The sequence below is a fragment of the Phacochoerus africanus genome, chromosome 6 (assembly GCF_016906955.1).
Source record: "Phacochoerus africanus isolate WHEZ1 chromosome 6, ROS_Pafr_v1, whole genome shotgun sequence".
Lineage (NCBI taxonomy): Eukaryota > Metazoa > Chordata > Mammalia > Artiodactyla > Suidae > Phacochoerus > Phacochoerus africanus.
This window is the reverse complement of record NC_062549.1, coordinates 14,625,040-14,641,212: the sequence shown is the minus strand read 5'-3', so window position 1 is coordinate 14,641,212 and position 16,173 is coordinate 14,625,040. Positions and strand designations below refer to the sequence as shown.

General features: G+C 41.1%; 1 protein-coding gene across 1 annotated transcript in view; it reads left to right on the top strand.

Moving 5' to 3' along the window:
- SQLE (squalene epoxidase) overlaps positions 1-16,173 on the top strand; it is a 33,275-nt gene that overhangs the window by 10,638 nt on the left and 6,464 nt on the right. The window contains exons 3-7 of the mRNA XM_047783265.1: positions 6,049-6,229; positions 8,539-8,635; positions 9,902-10,015; positions 10,101-10,272; positions 13,588-13,683. Of these exons, the coding sequence (XP_047639221.1) occupies positions 6,049-6,229; positions 8,539-8,635; positions 9,902-10,015; positions 10,101-10,272; positions 13,588-13,683 (660 nt within the window). The remainder of the gene's footprint in view (positions 1-6,048; positions 6,230-8,538; positions 8,636-9,901; positions 10,016-10,100; positions 10,273-13,587; positions 13,684-16,173) is intronic.

Below are 16,173 nucleotides of genomic sequence, written 5' to 3'. Positions count from 1 at the left end.
CCTCCTCAGCGACCTGAGCCGCTGCAGTCGGATTCTTAACCCACCATACCACAGGGGAAACTCCTAGGAATATTATTTTGAAGTATTCTTGTTATTGCGTAGAAAAAGGAATAGATTGCAAAATGCAGGTCAGCAGGGAAACCTGTTGGGAGGCTATTGCAGTGTCACTGAGAATTGACTAGAAACAGGATCAGAGCAGTAGAGAAAGGGAAGTGGTCACATTCTGGGAACATTTTTGGAAGGAAGGGGCAGTGGGATCTGCTGATGGATCAGATAGGAGTCAGAGTATCTCAATGAGACTAGAAGACATTACCAAGAGGTCCAGGATGACTCTGTACTCTGATGTATAGAGGTCAGTAAGATGGGCAGGAGTGAAAAAAGAGAACTGAGAAGGAGCTGGTGCAGGCCCTGGACCCAGGTGGAGAGAGTGCATTGTGAGCGGAGGTCCCACCTCTGTCCTTGTAAGTTCCCTAACCGCCACCTTCCACGAGAGGTTCACTTGAAGCAGATGTGACAATATCCTGAGATGGGATTTTGTTACCTTTATAGCTGAACATCAGGCAACCAGGAATGCCCTTAGACTAGTGACTAGACTTAGAATCATTTAGCCTCAGGGGCCCCAAGGTTGTGTGTAGTTCAAGCAAAAAAATGAGGAGAGCTGCTGAGGCATTTCAGCCAGTCTCTGAGTCATGCTTACCTTTACTTTGTCATGGTAAGAGTCTTTTTTAACATTCATCATGTGATCAATTTCCCCTCAGGTATGATGTGATGTGGATAATAGAAGCCCTTGAAATATTTTTTGGGGTGCAGATTTTTTTTTGTTCTTGTTGTCTTTTTGCCATTTCTTGGGCCACTCCTGAGGCACATGGAGGCTCCCAGGCTAGGGGTCCAGTCGGAGCTGTAGCCACCAGGCGTATGCCAGAGTCACAGCAACATGGGATCTGAGCCGCGTCTGCAACCTACACCACAGCTCATGGCAACGCCGGATCCTTAACTCACTGAGCAAGGCCAGGGATTGAACCCACAAGCTCATGGTTCCTAGTCGGGTTTGTTAACCACTGAGCCACGACGGGAACTCCTGGGGTGCAGATTTTTAATAGACCAGCTGACCAGTCCTGGAGTGTGGGTTTTGATAGGTGAATTGACTGCCTTTTGGCTTAAGCATAATATCTAGAACTCCTAAAATGAATGCATTATAATTTAAATTTTATATATTTATAATAAATCTTAGTATCTAGTGGGGAACTTCTTCCCTACATCATTTTCTTTAGGATTACTTTGGCTTTTCTTGGCCTTTTTACTTTTCTGTACAAAATTTAGAATTAGGGAGTTCCCGTTGTGGTTCAGTGGAAACGAATCTGACTAGCATCCATGAAGACACACTTTCAATCCCTGGCCTCACTCAGTGGGTTAGGATCCAGCATTGCTCTGGCTCTGGTGTAGGCCAGCAGCTACAGCTCTGATTCCACCTCTAGCCTGGGAACCTCCATATGCTGTGGGTGCAGCCCTAAAAAGACAAAAAAATTAAAAATTTTTAAAAAAATTTAGAATCAGGTTTCAATTTCCATGAAAACAAACCCTGTCAAGAACATGACTGAAATAGCACTAAATGTAAATGGCTCAGTTTTAGAAAGATTGCCTTGAACTTCTTATTCATGAATGAGGTATACTCTCAATTCAGTTAGGTCTTGAATGTATTTAAATAAAGTATAAATCTTGTTTGTCTTTTGTTAAATTTATTCCTTGACTCTGATGTATAATTGGGCTTTATTGCACTGTATACTCATTTTGAGGTCATGACACACCAGTTCGTGGTACAAAGTTCTGTTTAGATTTCTTATGAATGACTCCGCCCATAGCCTATGGTAAGTGGCTGCTTCCATGCCATGTCTCAGGGCATTGAATTGAGCTTTTCTGGTGTCTATTAGATTGACAAGAAATTTATGAGTGGTGCTCAGTTCTGACGTCCCTTGCACATGGGGGTCCCTACCTCCTATCAGAGGGTGGCTTAAAACTCCTGCCTTTAGGCTTGTGGTTTTGATACCCTTATGCCGTTGCCTTTGACACTTGCTCACTGCTTTGACTTTGAAGTTGCTTTTCATTTTTAGCATATGCAGTTTTTGTTTTGTTTTTTAGCTTGCCATTTTATGGAAAGCAGTTCTGCAGTTTTTTAAAGTAGAAGAATGTTTTCCATGTCATTTCTTTGTGATATGTTGACCAGTCATCTAATACTGGAGCTTTATGATTAATAGTGACATCTCTAAGTCATGTCACTGTCTTCAGAGTTACTAAATATTATTTGCAAAGTGTGAATTTCATTGAGGTTTAGGGTGCCATCTTCCTGCCTGCTCAAGAAAGTGAAAATGCCAAAGCCTGTCATAGTTCATCTCATCAATAAAGCTGTGTGAGAGAGGGACACATGTTTCAAGAAATCTTAAGTTAGACCTTATTTATATGCTTGTCTTAAGATAATTTACCCAAGGAAAATTTTTACTGTGCTACTGTTGTATGCTTTTTACATTTTCTGGTGTGTTCTCAATTGGCCAATTATAGCACTTAAAAGTTCTTCCATAACACAATTTTGGGTTAAGAGAAACAAGCTATCTCAGCTGGACAAAAGAAAAGTAGAAATATTAGATCAAACATTTAGGTCAGTAAAGATTGCCAGTTTGTTGAGATCCAAATTGAATACACTGCTAATTGGCAGCTTTTAAAATATCTGTGTACTTTTCTCTGACTTTTAACTGGAATAATTTAGAAACCATATCACAAAACTAACTTATTTTGATCCTAGATGAGATGTGTGACAAGTATTCATCCCACTTGTCCCTGACTGAACTTTAAGTGTAATTAAAAAGCATATCAGTGGAACTAGAGACTCTCATACTGAGTGAAGTAAGTCAGAAAGAGAAAGACAAATACCATATGATATCACTTATATCTGGAATCTAATATAAGGCACAAATGAAGCTTTCCACAGAAAAGAAAATCATGGACTTGGTGAATAGACTTGTGGTTGCCAAGGAGGAAGGAGTGGGGTGGTTGGGGAGCTTGAGGTTAATAGATACACACTATTGCCTTTGGAATGGATTAGCAATGAGATCCTGCTGTGTAGCACTGGGAACTATGTCTAGTCACTTATGATAGAGCATGATAATGTGAGAACATAGAATGGGTACATGTATGTGTAACTGGGTCACCATGCTTTACAGTAGAAAAAAAAGTCATATTGGGGAAATAACTTTTTTTTTTTTTGTCTTTTTGGCTTTTCTAGAGCAGCTCCCACAGCATATGGAGATTCCAAGGCGAGGGGTCTAATCAGAGCCGTAGCCACCGGCTTACGCCAGAGCCACAGCAACGTGGGATCCTTAACCCACTAAGCAAGGGTAGGGATCGAACCTGCAACCTCATGGTTCGTAGTCAGATTTGTTAACCACTGCGCTACGACAGGAACTCCATGGGAAATAACTATTAAAAAATAATAATAATAATTAATAAAAAAAAAAGAGCATATCGGGAATTCCTGTCGTGTCTCAGTGGTTAACAAACCCAACTAGTATCCATGAGGATGTGGGTTCCATCCCTGGCCTTGCTCAGTGGGTTAAGGATCTGGCGTTGAAATGATCTGTGGTGTAGGCCAGCAGCTACAGCTCTGATTCAACCCCTAGCCTGGGAACCTCCATATGCCATGGGTGCAGACCTAAAAAAAGGACACACACACAACAAGCATATCAGAAAACTGATTTATTTTGATCTTAGCATAGAATTGTGATAAAATTGTTCATTACAAAATTTTGCCTTCAGAAATGAAGTTTTTAATTTTCAATTTTTTTGTCTTTTTAGGGCGGTACCCATGGCATTTGGAAGTTTCCAAGTTAGGGGTCTAATCAGAGCCGCAGCTGCCGGTCTATACCGCACCTTAGCTTACGGCAACGCCAGATCCTTAACCTACTGAGTGGGGCCAGGGATTGAATCTGCATTCTCATGGATACTAGTCGGGTTCGTTACTGCTGAGCCACAACAGGAACTCCAGAAATGAAGTTATTTTAATATATTGTACTTTAATGTATTTAAATATATATTATGTGACTATTTTAATATATATGCTAAAGTCCACTTTTTCACATAACAGAAGCATATTTCCAATACTGTTGGCAGTTCTTTATAATTTTAAGGATATACATAGTCTTATTTCAATTGATACTTAATAATGTACTTTACCTAACTTCGATTAATATGTAGATTATTTACAGGTATTCCTTATTAGAGGTTTAGCCGAAAATATGGCCTCTGTACACCTGCACTAATTAAATCTTGGAGACAGAGTTTTGAGGAAGAGAAAGAACAGCTTTATTGTTCTGCCAGGCAAAGGAGAACACAGCAGGCTAATGTCTCAAGACTCAAAACACTGTCCTGTATAGGTTTAGCTCGAAAGACAGGGTTATTTTGATTAAGGTGTCTGTATTATTCCTCAAACATAGATCATTTCAGAGTCATCAAGGCCAGTGCCATTGGATCTTGTGATGTCTTCTCGTTGCTGTCTTTTTTGTCTTTTTAGGGCCGCTCCTGTGGCAAATGGAGGTTCCCAGGCTGGGGTCTAATCGGAGCTGTAGCTGCCGGCCTATACCACAGCTCACAGCCAGATCCTTAACCCACTGAGAGAGGCCAGAGATCGAACCCGCAACCTCATGGTTCCCAGTTGGATTTCTTTCCTCTACCCCACAATGGAAACGCCTATTTATTTATTTTTTATAGAATTTCTATAGGGCAGAAGCTGTTTTATTCTGATAAGTATATACCATTTCTTTTTGAATCTTAGTAAGTGCTTTCATTTTTCTTTTTTTATTTTATGATTTTTATTTTTTCCATTGTAGTCGATTGACAGTGTTCTGTCATTTTCTACTGTATAGCAAAGTGATATATAGGTGTGTGTGTGTGTGTGTGTGTGTGTGTGTGTGTGTGTGTGTACATGTTCTTTTTCTCACATTATCCTCTGTCATGTTCCATCCCAAGTGACTAGGTATGGTTCCCTGTGCTATACAGCAGGATCTCATTGCCTGTCTGCTCCAAATGCAATAGTTTACATCTACGAACCCCAGACTCCCAGTCCATCCCCCTTCTTCCCCCTTGACAACCACAAGTCTGTTCTCCAAGTCTATGAGTTTCTTTTCTGTGGAAAGGTTCATTTGTGCCATATATTAGATTCCAGATATAAAACGATACCATATGGTATTTCTCTTTCTGACTTACTTCACTTAGTAGGAGAGTCTCTAGTTCCCATCCGTGTTGCTGCAAATGGCATTATTTTATGGCTGAGTAGTATTCCATTGTGTATATATAACACATCTTCTTAATCTATTCATCTTTCAGTGGACGTTTAGGTTGTTTCCATGTCTTGGCTATTGTGAATAGCCCTGCAATGAACATATGGGTGCATGTGTCTTTTTCAAGGAAAAGTGTTTGTCTGTATATATGCCCAAAAGTGGGACCGCTGGGTTGTATGGTAGTTCTATATTTAGTTTTCTGAGGAACCTCCATACTGTTTTCCATAGTGTTTGTACCAGTTTACACTCCCAGCAACAGTGCAGGAGGGTTCCCTTTTCGCCACATCCTTAACCCACTGAGTTCGGTTAGGGATCGAACCTGCAACCTCATGGTTCCTAGTCGGATTCATTTCCTTTGCATCATAACAGGAACTCCTGATTTTTTTTTTTTTTAAATCATGTTTTGAACATTTTCCCTACGTTCGGTGTTTCTATATTGCTTAGTATGCATCATCCATATACTTATTAAGGCCTTGATATTTTTTCCTATGAATTTTAATGAGTAAATTTTATATATAAATATTAATCTTTGTGACCTTATGTATTTGGTAAGACTATCCAGAAGCATTAAGATTTCTGAAATAGTTACATTAATGTCCAGTTCTCCAAATGGTATAGCTTCATGAAAACAAACTCATTTTTGATGCGTCCTTGTCCTCTGGTGCCTAGTATACATCTGGGCATGTTACGAAGTTAATTTTTTTTGAACCGAATTGTTTTGCAGATACAATGGAAGGTATTGATGCCCAGGTTGTAAATGGCTACATCATTCATGATCAGGAAAGCAAATCAGAGGTTCAGATTCCTTTCCCTCTGTCAGAAAACAATCACGTGCAGAGTGGAAGAGCTTTCCATCATGGAAGATTCATCATGGGTCTCCGGAAGGCAGCTATGGCAGAGCCCAAGTAAGACCACAGTTCCAAACACGTGATGTTAGAGAAACACATTTAAACTTGGCCTTGGTACAAACACTCTTTTACAGATTTTCATAAGCCTGTGGGTATGGGCTAGAACACAGACACTAAAATAAACCATAAGCTAAAAGAATGTTAGATCTTCAAGGCCTTTGTTAAGATCATATTATTTCCCTTTGAATGAGTGGAACTCTTGAGGATTCCCTTTGACTAAATAAACGGTGTGATTTTTATGTTTGGAATTTAGAGGGTATAGTTGTTGTAATTAAGGTTTAGTCCATATGTGCCCACCTGGGAGTTGGGGTTTGTGGATATGGTATTTCCTATTAAAAGCTGGGACAGGAGTTCTCTTGTGGTGCAGTGGGTTAAGGATCCAGTGTTGTTACTGCAGCAGCTTGGGTTGCTGCCATGGTGAGGGTTTAATTTCTGCCTGTGGAACTTGCGCATGCTGTGGACATGGCCAAAAAAAAAAAAAAAAAAAATTCAGGACAGGGAACTTGAAGAGAAAATCCCCTGTTCCATTCATACAAAGGACCTAGTTCGACAGGACTGGCTTCTTCTCTCTTTTTTTAATTGATCTATAGTTGATGTATGATATTTTACAAGGCACAGGTGTACAGCATAGTGATTCACAATTTTTAAAGGTTTTTTTTTTTTTTTGTCTTTTTGCCTTTTCTAGTGCCGAACCCATGGCACATGGAGGTTCCCAGGCTGGGGGGTCTAATCAGAGCTGTAGCTGCTGACCTACACCACAGCCACAGCAACTCAGGATCTGAGCCATGTCTGCGATCTATGCCACAGCTCACGGCAACACCGGATCCTTAACCCACTGAGCAAGGCCAGGGATCAAACCTGCAACCTCATGGTTCCCAGTCGGATTCGTTCACCACTGAGCTACGATGGGAACTCCTTCAAGGGCTTTTTATTTTTTATTTTATCTTTATTTTTTTGTCTTTTTGCCTTTTATAGGGTTGCTCCTGCAGCATATGGAGATTCCCAGGCTAGGGGTCTAATTGGAGCTGTAGCCACCGGCCTACACCACAGCTACAGCAACACGGGATCCGAGCTGCATCGGCAACCTACACCACAGCTCATGGCAATGCCGGATCCTTAACCCACTGAGCAAGGCCAGGGATCGAACCTGCAACCTCATGGTTCCTAGTTGGATTCGTTAACCACTGAGCCACAACGGGAACTCCATGGGCTTTTTAATTATTAACTTATATTTGCCCCATACACTATAACTGAGGAAGTTTTTTTTTTTCTATTTCTTGGGCCGCTCCCGCGGCATATGGAGGTTCCCAGGCTAGGGGGTCGAATCAGAGCTGTAGCCACTAGCCTACGCCAGAGCCACAGCAATGCGGGATCCAAGCCGCATCTGCAACCTACACCACAGCTCAGGGCAATGCCGGATCCTTAACCCGCTAAGCGAGGGCAGGGACCGAACCCGGAACCTCATGGTTCCTAGTCGGATTCGTTAACCACTGTGCCACGAAGGGAACTCTGAACTGAGGAAGTTTTAAACACGAGAGCCCTCATGTCACTGGCAAAGCAAGTGAAGGGGTCAGTGGGTTGTTCTTAGGACTGAAAGAATTTGCTATCTATGGAAGCAGAATAGATCATTGTAGAGAAATGGAAAAATATTCAAAAATATAGAGAAGATTATAAAATTATCCATGATCCTCTAACTAGAAGTAACTACTCTGAGTAGTTGGTAGATAAACTCCGAGTCTGGGTATGAATTTGTGTGGGTATGTAATATTTTTCTGCATGTATTTTTTTAAATGCTTTGTAAAATGATGACATTAGTAATATGCATTCAATTTAAAGAAATTAGATGGAGTTCCCGTCGTGGCTCAGAAGAAACGAATCTGACTAGCACCCATGAGGATTCAGTTTCAATCCTTAGCCTCGCTCAGTGGGTTAAGGATCTGGCGTTGCTGTGAGCTGTGGTGGTAGCAGATGCGGCGCAGATCCTGCAAAGCTGTGGCGTAGGCTGGCGGCTACAGCTCTGATTCCACCCCTAGCCTGAGAACTTCCATATGCCATTGAGGGTGGCCCCAAAAAACAAAGCAAAACAAAAACGAAAAAAGGAAATTGGAAAATTAAGACCACAGATAATTCTAAAACCCATTGATGAATTTGCTCTATGACACGCCAAACCTTTCTCTGTGTACATTTTGTGCACACCCGTGTAATTTACATGGGTAAATTAGAGATAAGGAAAAAGGGATTATTTTCATTCCTTGTATAAATTGCTCCATTGTGCTGCAGAGAAATTGTTTCTGTTTATCTTTTAGTGCAAAGTTTATTGAGGGCACTGTGCTGCAGTTATTAGAAGAAGAGGATGTCGTGTTGGGGGTTCAGTACAGGGATAAGGAAACCGGAGACATCAAGGTGAGATGTGTCAAATATTAGCTCTTCTTTTTTCCTTTTCCTCCTACTCCTTTAAAAAAGTGAGCTCACCAATTTATTATTCTTCAAATGGACTCGGATCTCTCCAAGCCCTCTGTACCAGACTATAGCACATTGCTCCCTAGAGCACCTCAGGGTGCTATATCAATGAAACTTGGTATTTAATACTGTTCATGATACTAACAATATTAAAAACTGAAATAAGAAATGGACCCTAGGAGTTCCCTTCATGGCTCAGTGGTAATGAACCTGACTAGTATCCATGAGGACTCGGGTTCGATCCCTGGCCTTGCTCAGTGGGTTAAGGATCCAGCTGTGGTGTAGGTCACAGACCTGGATCCCACATGGCTGTGGCTGCGCCATAGGCTGGCAGCAGTAGCTCAGATTTGACCCCTAGCTTGGAAACTTCCATATGCCGCAGGTGCAGCCCTAAAAAAACAAAAAATGAAAAAGAAATAAAAAAGAAATATACCCTAGTAGAGAAGCAGAGGGGAGCCGGAAGGTGAAAAAACAAAGGATTCAGCATAAAAGAAATAATTAGGAGAAAATAAATTACTGTTTAAATAAGAAAGGCAAAAGCAAGAGAATCTCTGGAGAAGTAGCAGAATAAAATAGTTTCCAGCGTTGGCTCTTGTTGGTTTAGTAGGAGAAGAGAAAAATCAAGGGCTTGTCTGTTGATTCTCCCTGGCTGCTGCCCCACAGGGTTACCACCTCCTAGAAATTGTACTCTGATGGAGGCGATTGCAAGGTAATATCATTAATTCCTCCACATGTTCTAAGCCCTAGCCACTGACAGAATGCACTGTTTGAGGTTAGAAAATTCTCAAATAAAAGAATGTGGTTGGTCTTTGGAGTTTGTAGTGAGATTCAGTCTTCTGTGAGCTGTGTCGTCAAAGTGGCTTAATCCCAGATGGCTTGGATGGTAGAGTCTTGAGGGAGGATGATCCTTCAATAGCATTATCTTCAAATCCTCTCTGTAATGTCCGATTATGTATTTAACTTTGTTTACGTACCTTTTAAAAAATGGTCGAATCCCAGATGGTTTGGACGGTAGAGTCTTAAGGGAGGGTGATCGCCTAATGGTCTTGCATTAACTTGAGCTCACATAACAGCTCCTTCAATAGCATTATCTTTGCATACTCTCTGTAATGTCCAATTATATATTTAACTTTATGTACATTTTAAAAAGTGGTCTTTTCACTGTGTATTTTTAACCATTTAGTTGACTATCCTTTATTTTTGTTGTAGGAACTCCATGCTCCATTGACTATTGTCGCAGATGGACTTTTTTCCAAATTCAGGAAAAACCTGATCTCCAATAAAGTTTCTGTTTCCTCTCATTTTGTTGGCTTTCTTATGGAGGTACTGTAGGAGTGCAATTGTAGAAAATTAAAAGCAATCTGAAATTTGGAAATTATTAAAATATTTTTTTTATTTGTGTTTCTAGAATGCACCACAGTTTAAAGCAAATCATGCTGAACTTGTTTTAGCTAATCCGAGTCCAGTTCTCATCTACCAGATTTCACCTAGTGAAACTCGAGTGCTTGTTGACATCCGAGGAGAAATGCCAAGGAATTTAAGAGAATACATGACTGAAAACATTTACCCACAACTACCTGGTAAGAAATAGGATTTCACTCCCATTGTAGTCTGTCGCCTACAAGTAAGTCTCTCAAAAGGGTCATCTCCAGTTCCCACTAAAGCTTTGTCACAATTAGGCCGAAGGTAAGGATGGCAGGTGAAAAATGCATCCAGTCAGATACACTGGAGCTGAATGAGCTATTTAAACTAGCACATGAAAAAAATCTCCAAGTTAAAAAAAATAGTTTCAATGTATTTTTTCATAGTAATAATTAAAGCATAGTTTTCCAAATAATTATTAATATTGGCATGTAGTATTTTTTAAGGTAGTCTTTTTTTTTTTTGTCTTTTTGCTATTTCTTGGGCCGCTCCCGTGGCATATGGAGGTTCCCAGGCTAGGGGTCCAATCAGAACTGTAGCCGCTGGCCTACGCCAGAGCCACAGCAATGCGGGATCCGAGCCGTGTCTGCAACCTACACTACAGCTCACGGCAACGCCAGATCATTAACGCACTGAGCAAGGGCAGGGACCGAACCCGCAACCTCATGGTTCCTAGTCGGATTCGTTAACCACTGCGCCACGACGGGAACTCCGTTAAGGTAGTCTTGATAGTGATCTAAGGTCTCTGATTTCTTGAAATATCTCTTAAACTTCATTACTTTCCATGTTTGGATTCTGTAGAAATGATAGCTACCGTTTATTGAAGGCCTACTGTATAAGAGGTTCTTTACAAACATAATTTAATTTCATCTACACAACCACCCTATGAGGTAGGCATTGTCATTATCCTAGTTTTACAAATGAGGGAACTAAGATTCAGAGAGGTTACTCAGCTTCTCCAAAGATAAACTGTAAGTAGCCGTGGCAAGGTTGAAAGCAGGTCTTTCTGTCTCCTGTATCCCTGCTGGCAGAACGTGATGGCCATGGAGGGGTCCTCAAGATCAGTTTAGTTTGGAGTTGAATACAGAAAAGGCTTTGTGAGGGTTGGTTTTTTTTTTTTTTTTTTTTTTTTTTGCTTTTCAGAGCCATACCTGAGGCATATGGAAGTTCCTGGGCTAGAGGTTGAATCGGAGCTGCAGTTGCTGGCCTGTACTGCAGCCACAGCAACACAGGATCTGATCTGCATCTGTGACCTACACCATAGCTCATACTAGTTGGGTTCGTAACCTGCTGAGCCACCATAGGAACTCTTAAGGCTTTGTGAGATTTTAGACATCTTTGTAAAATACTCATAAAAATTAGGATTTTTTTTTGAGAATGGGAGGATGTAAGAAAGAAATGTAAAAAAAATAAGAATGTTGATAAAATTGAAGTGAAACCCTGTTTGCCAATTGTATTATTATAGTAATAGATTATTCTTGGTATGAGTCCATTTTATTTAAATACTTTTTTGACTATGCCTGCAGCATATGGAAGTTCCTGGGCCTGGGATTGAACCTGAGTAACAGCAGTGACCCAAGCTGCAACACTAGATCCTTAACCTGTTCCACCATAAGGGGACTCCTTAATATTCTTTTTAAAAAATTATTATTTTTTGCCTTTTTAGGGTCATACCTGTGGCATATGGAAGTTCCCGGGCTAGGGGTCAAATTGGAGGTGCAACTGCCAGCCTACACCACAGCCATAGCAATTCCAGATCCGAGCTGCATCTGCGGCAACGTGGGATCCTTAAACCCCTGAGTGAGGCCAGGGATCAAACCTGTGTCCTCATGGATGCTAGTTGCGTTCGTTACCACTGAGCTGCAACGGGAACACCTAAAATTATTCTTTAAACTAAGGGAAAGCACTGTGTTTAATTATTGACAGTATTATCAGAAATGAAAGAATACATGGACCATTTTCGACTTTTAATAATGACATTTTCAGCATTTCAATATATCTTCACTCGGTTAAGCCATTTTCTGAAGCAAGTTGGAAAGATTGAGTTACACATTTTAGAAAAGGGATAGTTAACAATGTGATTTTTTAGCTTTTTTTTCTTTTACAGTAGACTGTTTTTTTCCAAACCAGAGCTTAGTTGGAGCAGACCGCCCTGTAGTCGGAGAGAAACTATTTGTAGGTTTATGTGCATATTCGTCAGGTTATAGAAATTCTCATTGTGAGAAGGGAATGGTTTCAACACAGGCAGTTCTGCTCCTGTGTTCAGATTACAATACAAATTCAATGAAAAGGAAGTCCATTTTCTTTCTTGCTTTTTTTTTTTTTGTTGTTGCTGTCTTTTTGCCTTTTCTAGGGCTGCACCCGAGGCATACGGAGGTTCCCAGGCTAGGGGTCGAATCAGAGCTGTAGCCGCCGGCCTACACCAGAGCCACAAGCAACCTGGGATCTGAGCCGCATCTGCAACCTACACCACAGCTCACGGCAACAGATCCTTAACCCACTGAGCTAGGCCAGGGATCCAGGGATCGAACCCGCAACCTCATGGTTCCTAGTCGGATTCGTTAGCCACTGAGCCACAACGGGAACTCCCAGAAGTCCATTTTCTATACAGGTAGAAGCACAAGACTTTAAAACTGGGAAGTATCTCAGAGATGAGCTAATCCAACTGTTTCCTTTCTAGACAGAGAGACTGAAATTCAGAAAGTGGTTCTCTCTACATCTTACCCTTTTTCTGCTGTACATACACTCCTGCTGTATGTGAATTGGTTTATCTCACCTGTTATAGAATATGGTGGTGACCAGAGGTTCGGTGTTAAATACATGAGTGTCAGGTGTTAATCAGTTAACATTTGGAAGAGAAGTGGGTGGTTTTTCTCCCTGTCTCTGGATTTGCCTCACTTTTCCTCTGGGTTTTTTTTTTTTTGTCTTTTTGTTGTTGTTGTTGTCGTTGTTGTTGTTGCTAGTTCTTGGCCGCTCCCGCGGCATATGGAGGTTCCCAGGCTAGGGGTTGAATCAGAGCTGTAGCCACCGGCCTACGCCAGAGCCACAGCAACGCGGGATCCGAGCCGCGTCTGCAACCTACACCACAGCTCACGGCAACACCGGATCATTAACCCACTGAGCGAGGGCAGGGACCGAACCCGGAACCTCATGGTTCCTAGTCGGATTCGTTAACCACTGCGCCACAACGGGAACTCCTGGGTGTTTTTTGGTTTTTTTGTTTTTTTTTTGGTGTTTCCAGCTCCGTGTATATCTAGTCTTATCTTAGATTCTTTAGTCATTCCTTAGCATGAAAAACGAGGGGCTTAATGAACAATTTTATTGATAAAATAATTATGGATTTATCACGGGGATATATGTAATAGTCATGACAGATGTGTAGTAGCTGTTTGTTTATGCTTGATAAGGAAGTGTAAGAATTTGAAAATGGGATGTTATAAACCATTTATTTGGTGGGGCGGGCTTTATTGCAGATCACCTGAAAGAACCGTTCTTAGAAGCCTCTCAGAATTCTCGTTTGAGATCCATGCCAGCAAGCTTCCTCCCTTCTTCGCCAGTAAATAAGCGAGGTATTATTTTATTGGACTGATTTTCTAAAGGATATTCCAAGTATTCAAATTCAGTATTCTAAATGACATATATGTGGTATAGTTTATAACATGGGGTCCAGAAGATTGGTTATTGTGGATTACTGCATTACTGATATGAAAATGAGTTTTAATGATATCCGTTATTTAATAGAGTAAATAAGTCACTGTTATTGGTGATACAACAATTAACTGCAATCCTTAATCTAGAGAAGGCAGTTTTCTAGTGAGAGATAGAGACAGATAACCTCAGAACACTGCTGCTGAATGCTGTCTCAAGAGCCCACTCACATGCCCCAGATTCACTGAAGGGGTGTACAAGGCTGGGCGGGGAGCCCGTGAACTGGGAAGGCTGGTGAGGGGAGGCATCACTCAGGAAATAAAGCCGGACGTGGCGCATGGGGGGTGAGTGGAGCTCACCAGGTGGACAGTGAGATGAGGGACTTCTAAGCAGGTGGAACAATGTCTACAAAAAGCCAGGGTGGCTGAGAAACGGTGGCCCTGAAGTGCACCTGAGTGGTCTCCTGTGGCTGGAGCACAGGATGGGTGTCGGAGCGGTAGAAAGGCAAGATATTTATTTAAAGTTTAGTTTTAATCCTATAGACAATGGAAAGTCATTGAAAAGTTCCTTTTTTATAATAGCTTTATTGAGATATAATTCACAAATCATATCGCTCACTCATTTAAAATGTACAGTTGATACGTTTTTAGTATGTTCAGAGGCTATGCAGCTGTCACCATGGTCAATCATCTAACATTTTTATCATGCTGGAAAGAAGCCCTGGACCCATTAGCGATCACTCATTTCCTCTCCACTCCTAGGCAACCGTTAATCTACTTTCTGTCTCTAGAGATCCGCCTGTTTTGGACATTTCCTATAAATGGAATCATCCAATATGTGATCCTTTGTAACAGGCTTGACATTTATCCATGTTTTAACATGCATCAATCCTTCCTTTGCTTTTATGGCCAAGTTCACAAGCTTTTGACTATCCTTTCATCAGTTGATAGACATTTGGGTTGTTTCCACTTCTGGTTTGCACCTATGTATGGATTGTTGTTTGGATATTTATTTTTGTTTTTCTGGAGTACATATCTAGGAGTAGAATTGCTGGGTCCTGTGTAACTATTTAATGCTCTGAGGAACTGGCACTGCCCTCCCAGGCAGCTGACCCGTCTTACATACCCATTAGCAAAGCATGCAGATTCCAACTGCTCCAAACTGACAACACTTGTCATTGCCTGTCTTTTTGCTCACAGTCATCCTAGTAGGTGTGAAATGATGCCTCACGGTGGTTTTGATTTATGTGTCTCTGACAGATAATGTTAAACATATTTTCATGTGCTTATTGGCCATTTGTTTATCTTCTTTGGAGAAATGTTTATTTATACTTTGTACACTTTTTAAATTGGTAAGTTTTTTAAAATGTCATGTTCTAAGAGTTCTTTATTCTATTAGATACATGACTTGCAAAATTTTTCTCATTCCATGGATTATCTTTTGTTTCTTTCACAGTGTCCATTGAAGTTTTTAATTTTCATCGAGTCTGGTATATTAGTTTTTTTCTTTTGTCACATGTGCTTTTGGTTTCACATGTAAAGCCTTCGCTCAACCCAAGGTCATGAAGATTTACTCCTATATTTTCTTCTAAGTTTTTTTTTTTTTTTTTTTTAAGGTCTTTTCTAGGGCTGCTTCCTGTGGCACATGGAGGTTCCCAGGCTAGAGGTTGAATCGGAGCTGTAGCCACCGGCCTATGCCGGAGCCACAGAAATGGGGGATCCAAGCCCCATCTGCGACCTACACCACAGCTCACAGCAACACCAGATCCTTACTGAGCGAGGCCAGGGATCGAACCCGCAACCTCATGGTTCCTAGGGTTTGTTAACCACTGTGCCACGATGGGAACTCTTCTTCTTAGTGTTTTATAGCTTGAGGTTTTTTTTTTTTTTTTTTTCCAAGGACTTTATTTTTCTCTTTTTAGGGCCTCCCCCGCAGCATATGGAGGTTCCCAGGCTAGGGGTCAGAGTTTCACCTACACCACAGCCACACCAACGTGTGATCTGAGCCGTGTCTGTGATCTACACCACAGCTCACTGGCAACGCTGGATTCTTAACCCACTGAGTGAGGCCAGGGATCAGACCTGCGTCCTCATGGATGCTAGTCAGATTTGTTCCCACTGAGCCATGACGGGAACTCCCTAACTTTAGTTTTTACATTTAGGTGTTTGATTCATTTGAGTTAAATGAATGTGCGAGGAAGGGGTCCAGCTTCTTTTGTGTGCGGATAGCCAGCCGCGGTAGCCACATGTTGAAAATATTATTCCCCATTGAAGTGCCTTGGTACTCTTGTCAAAATTTAATTGACTGTAACTGTTAGACTATTTCTTTCAATAATAGTTTGCAGTTTTCAGAGTAGAAGTTTTCCATTTATTTTGTTAAATTTATTCCTGTTTCACTCCTTTTGGTGCTAT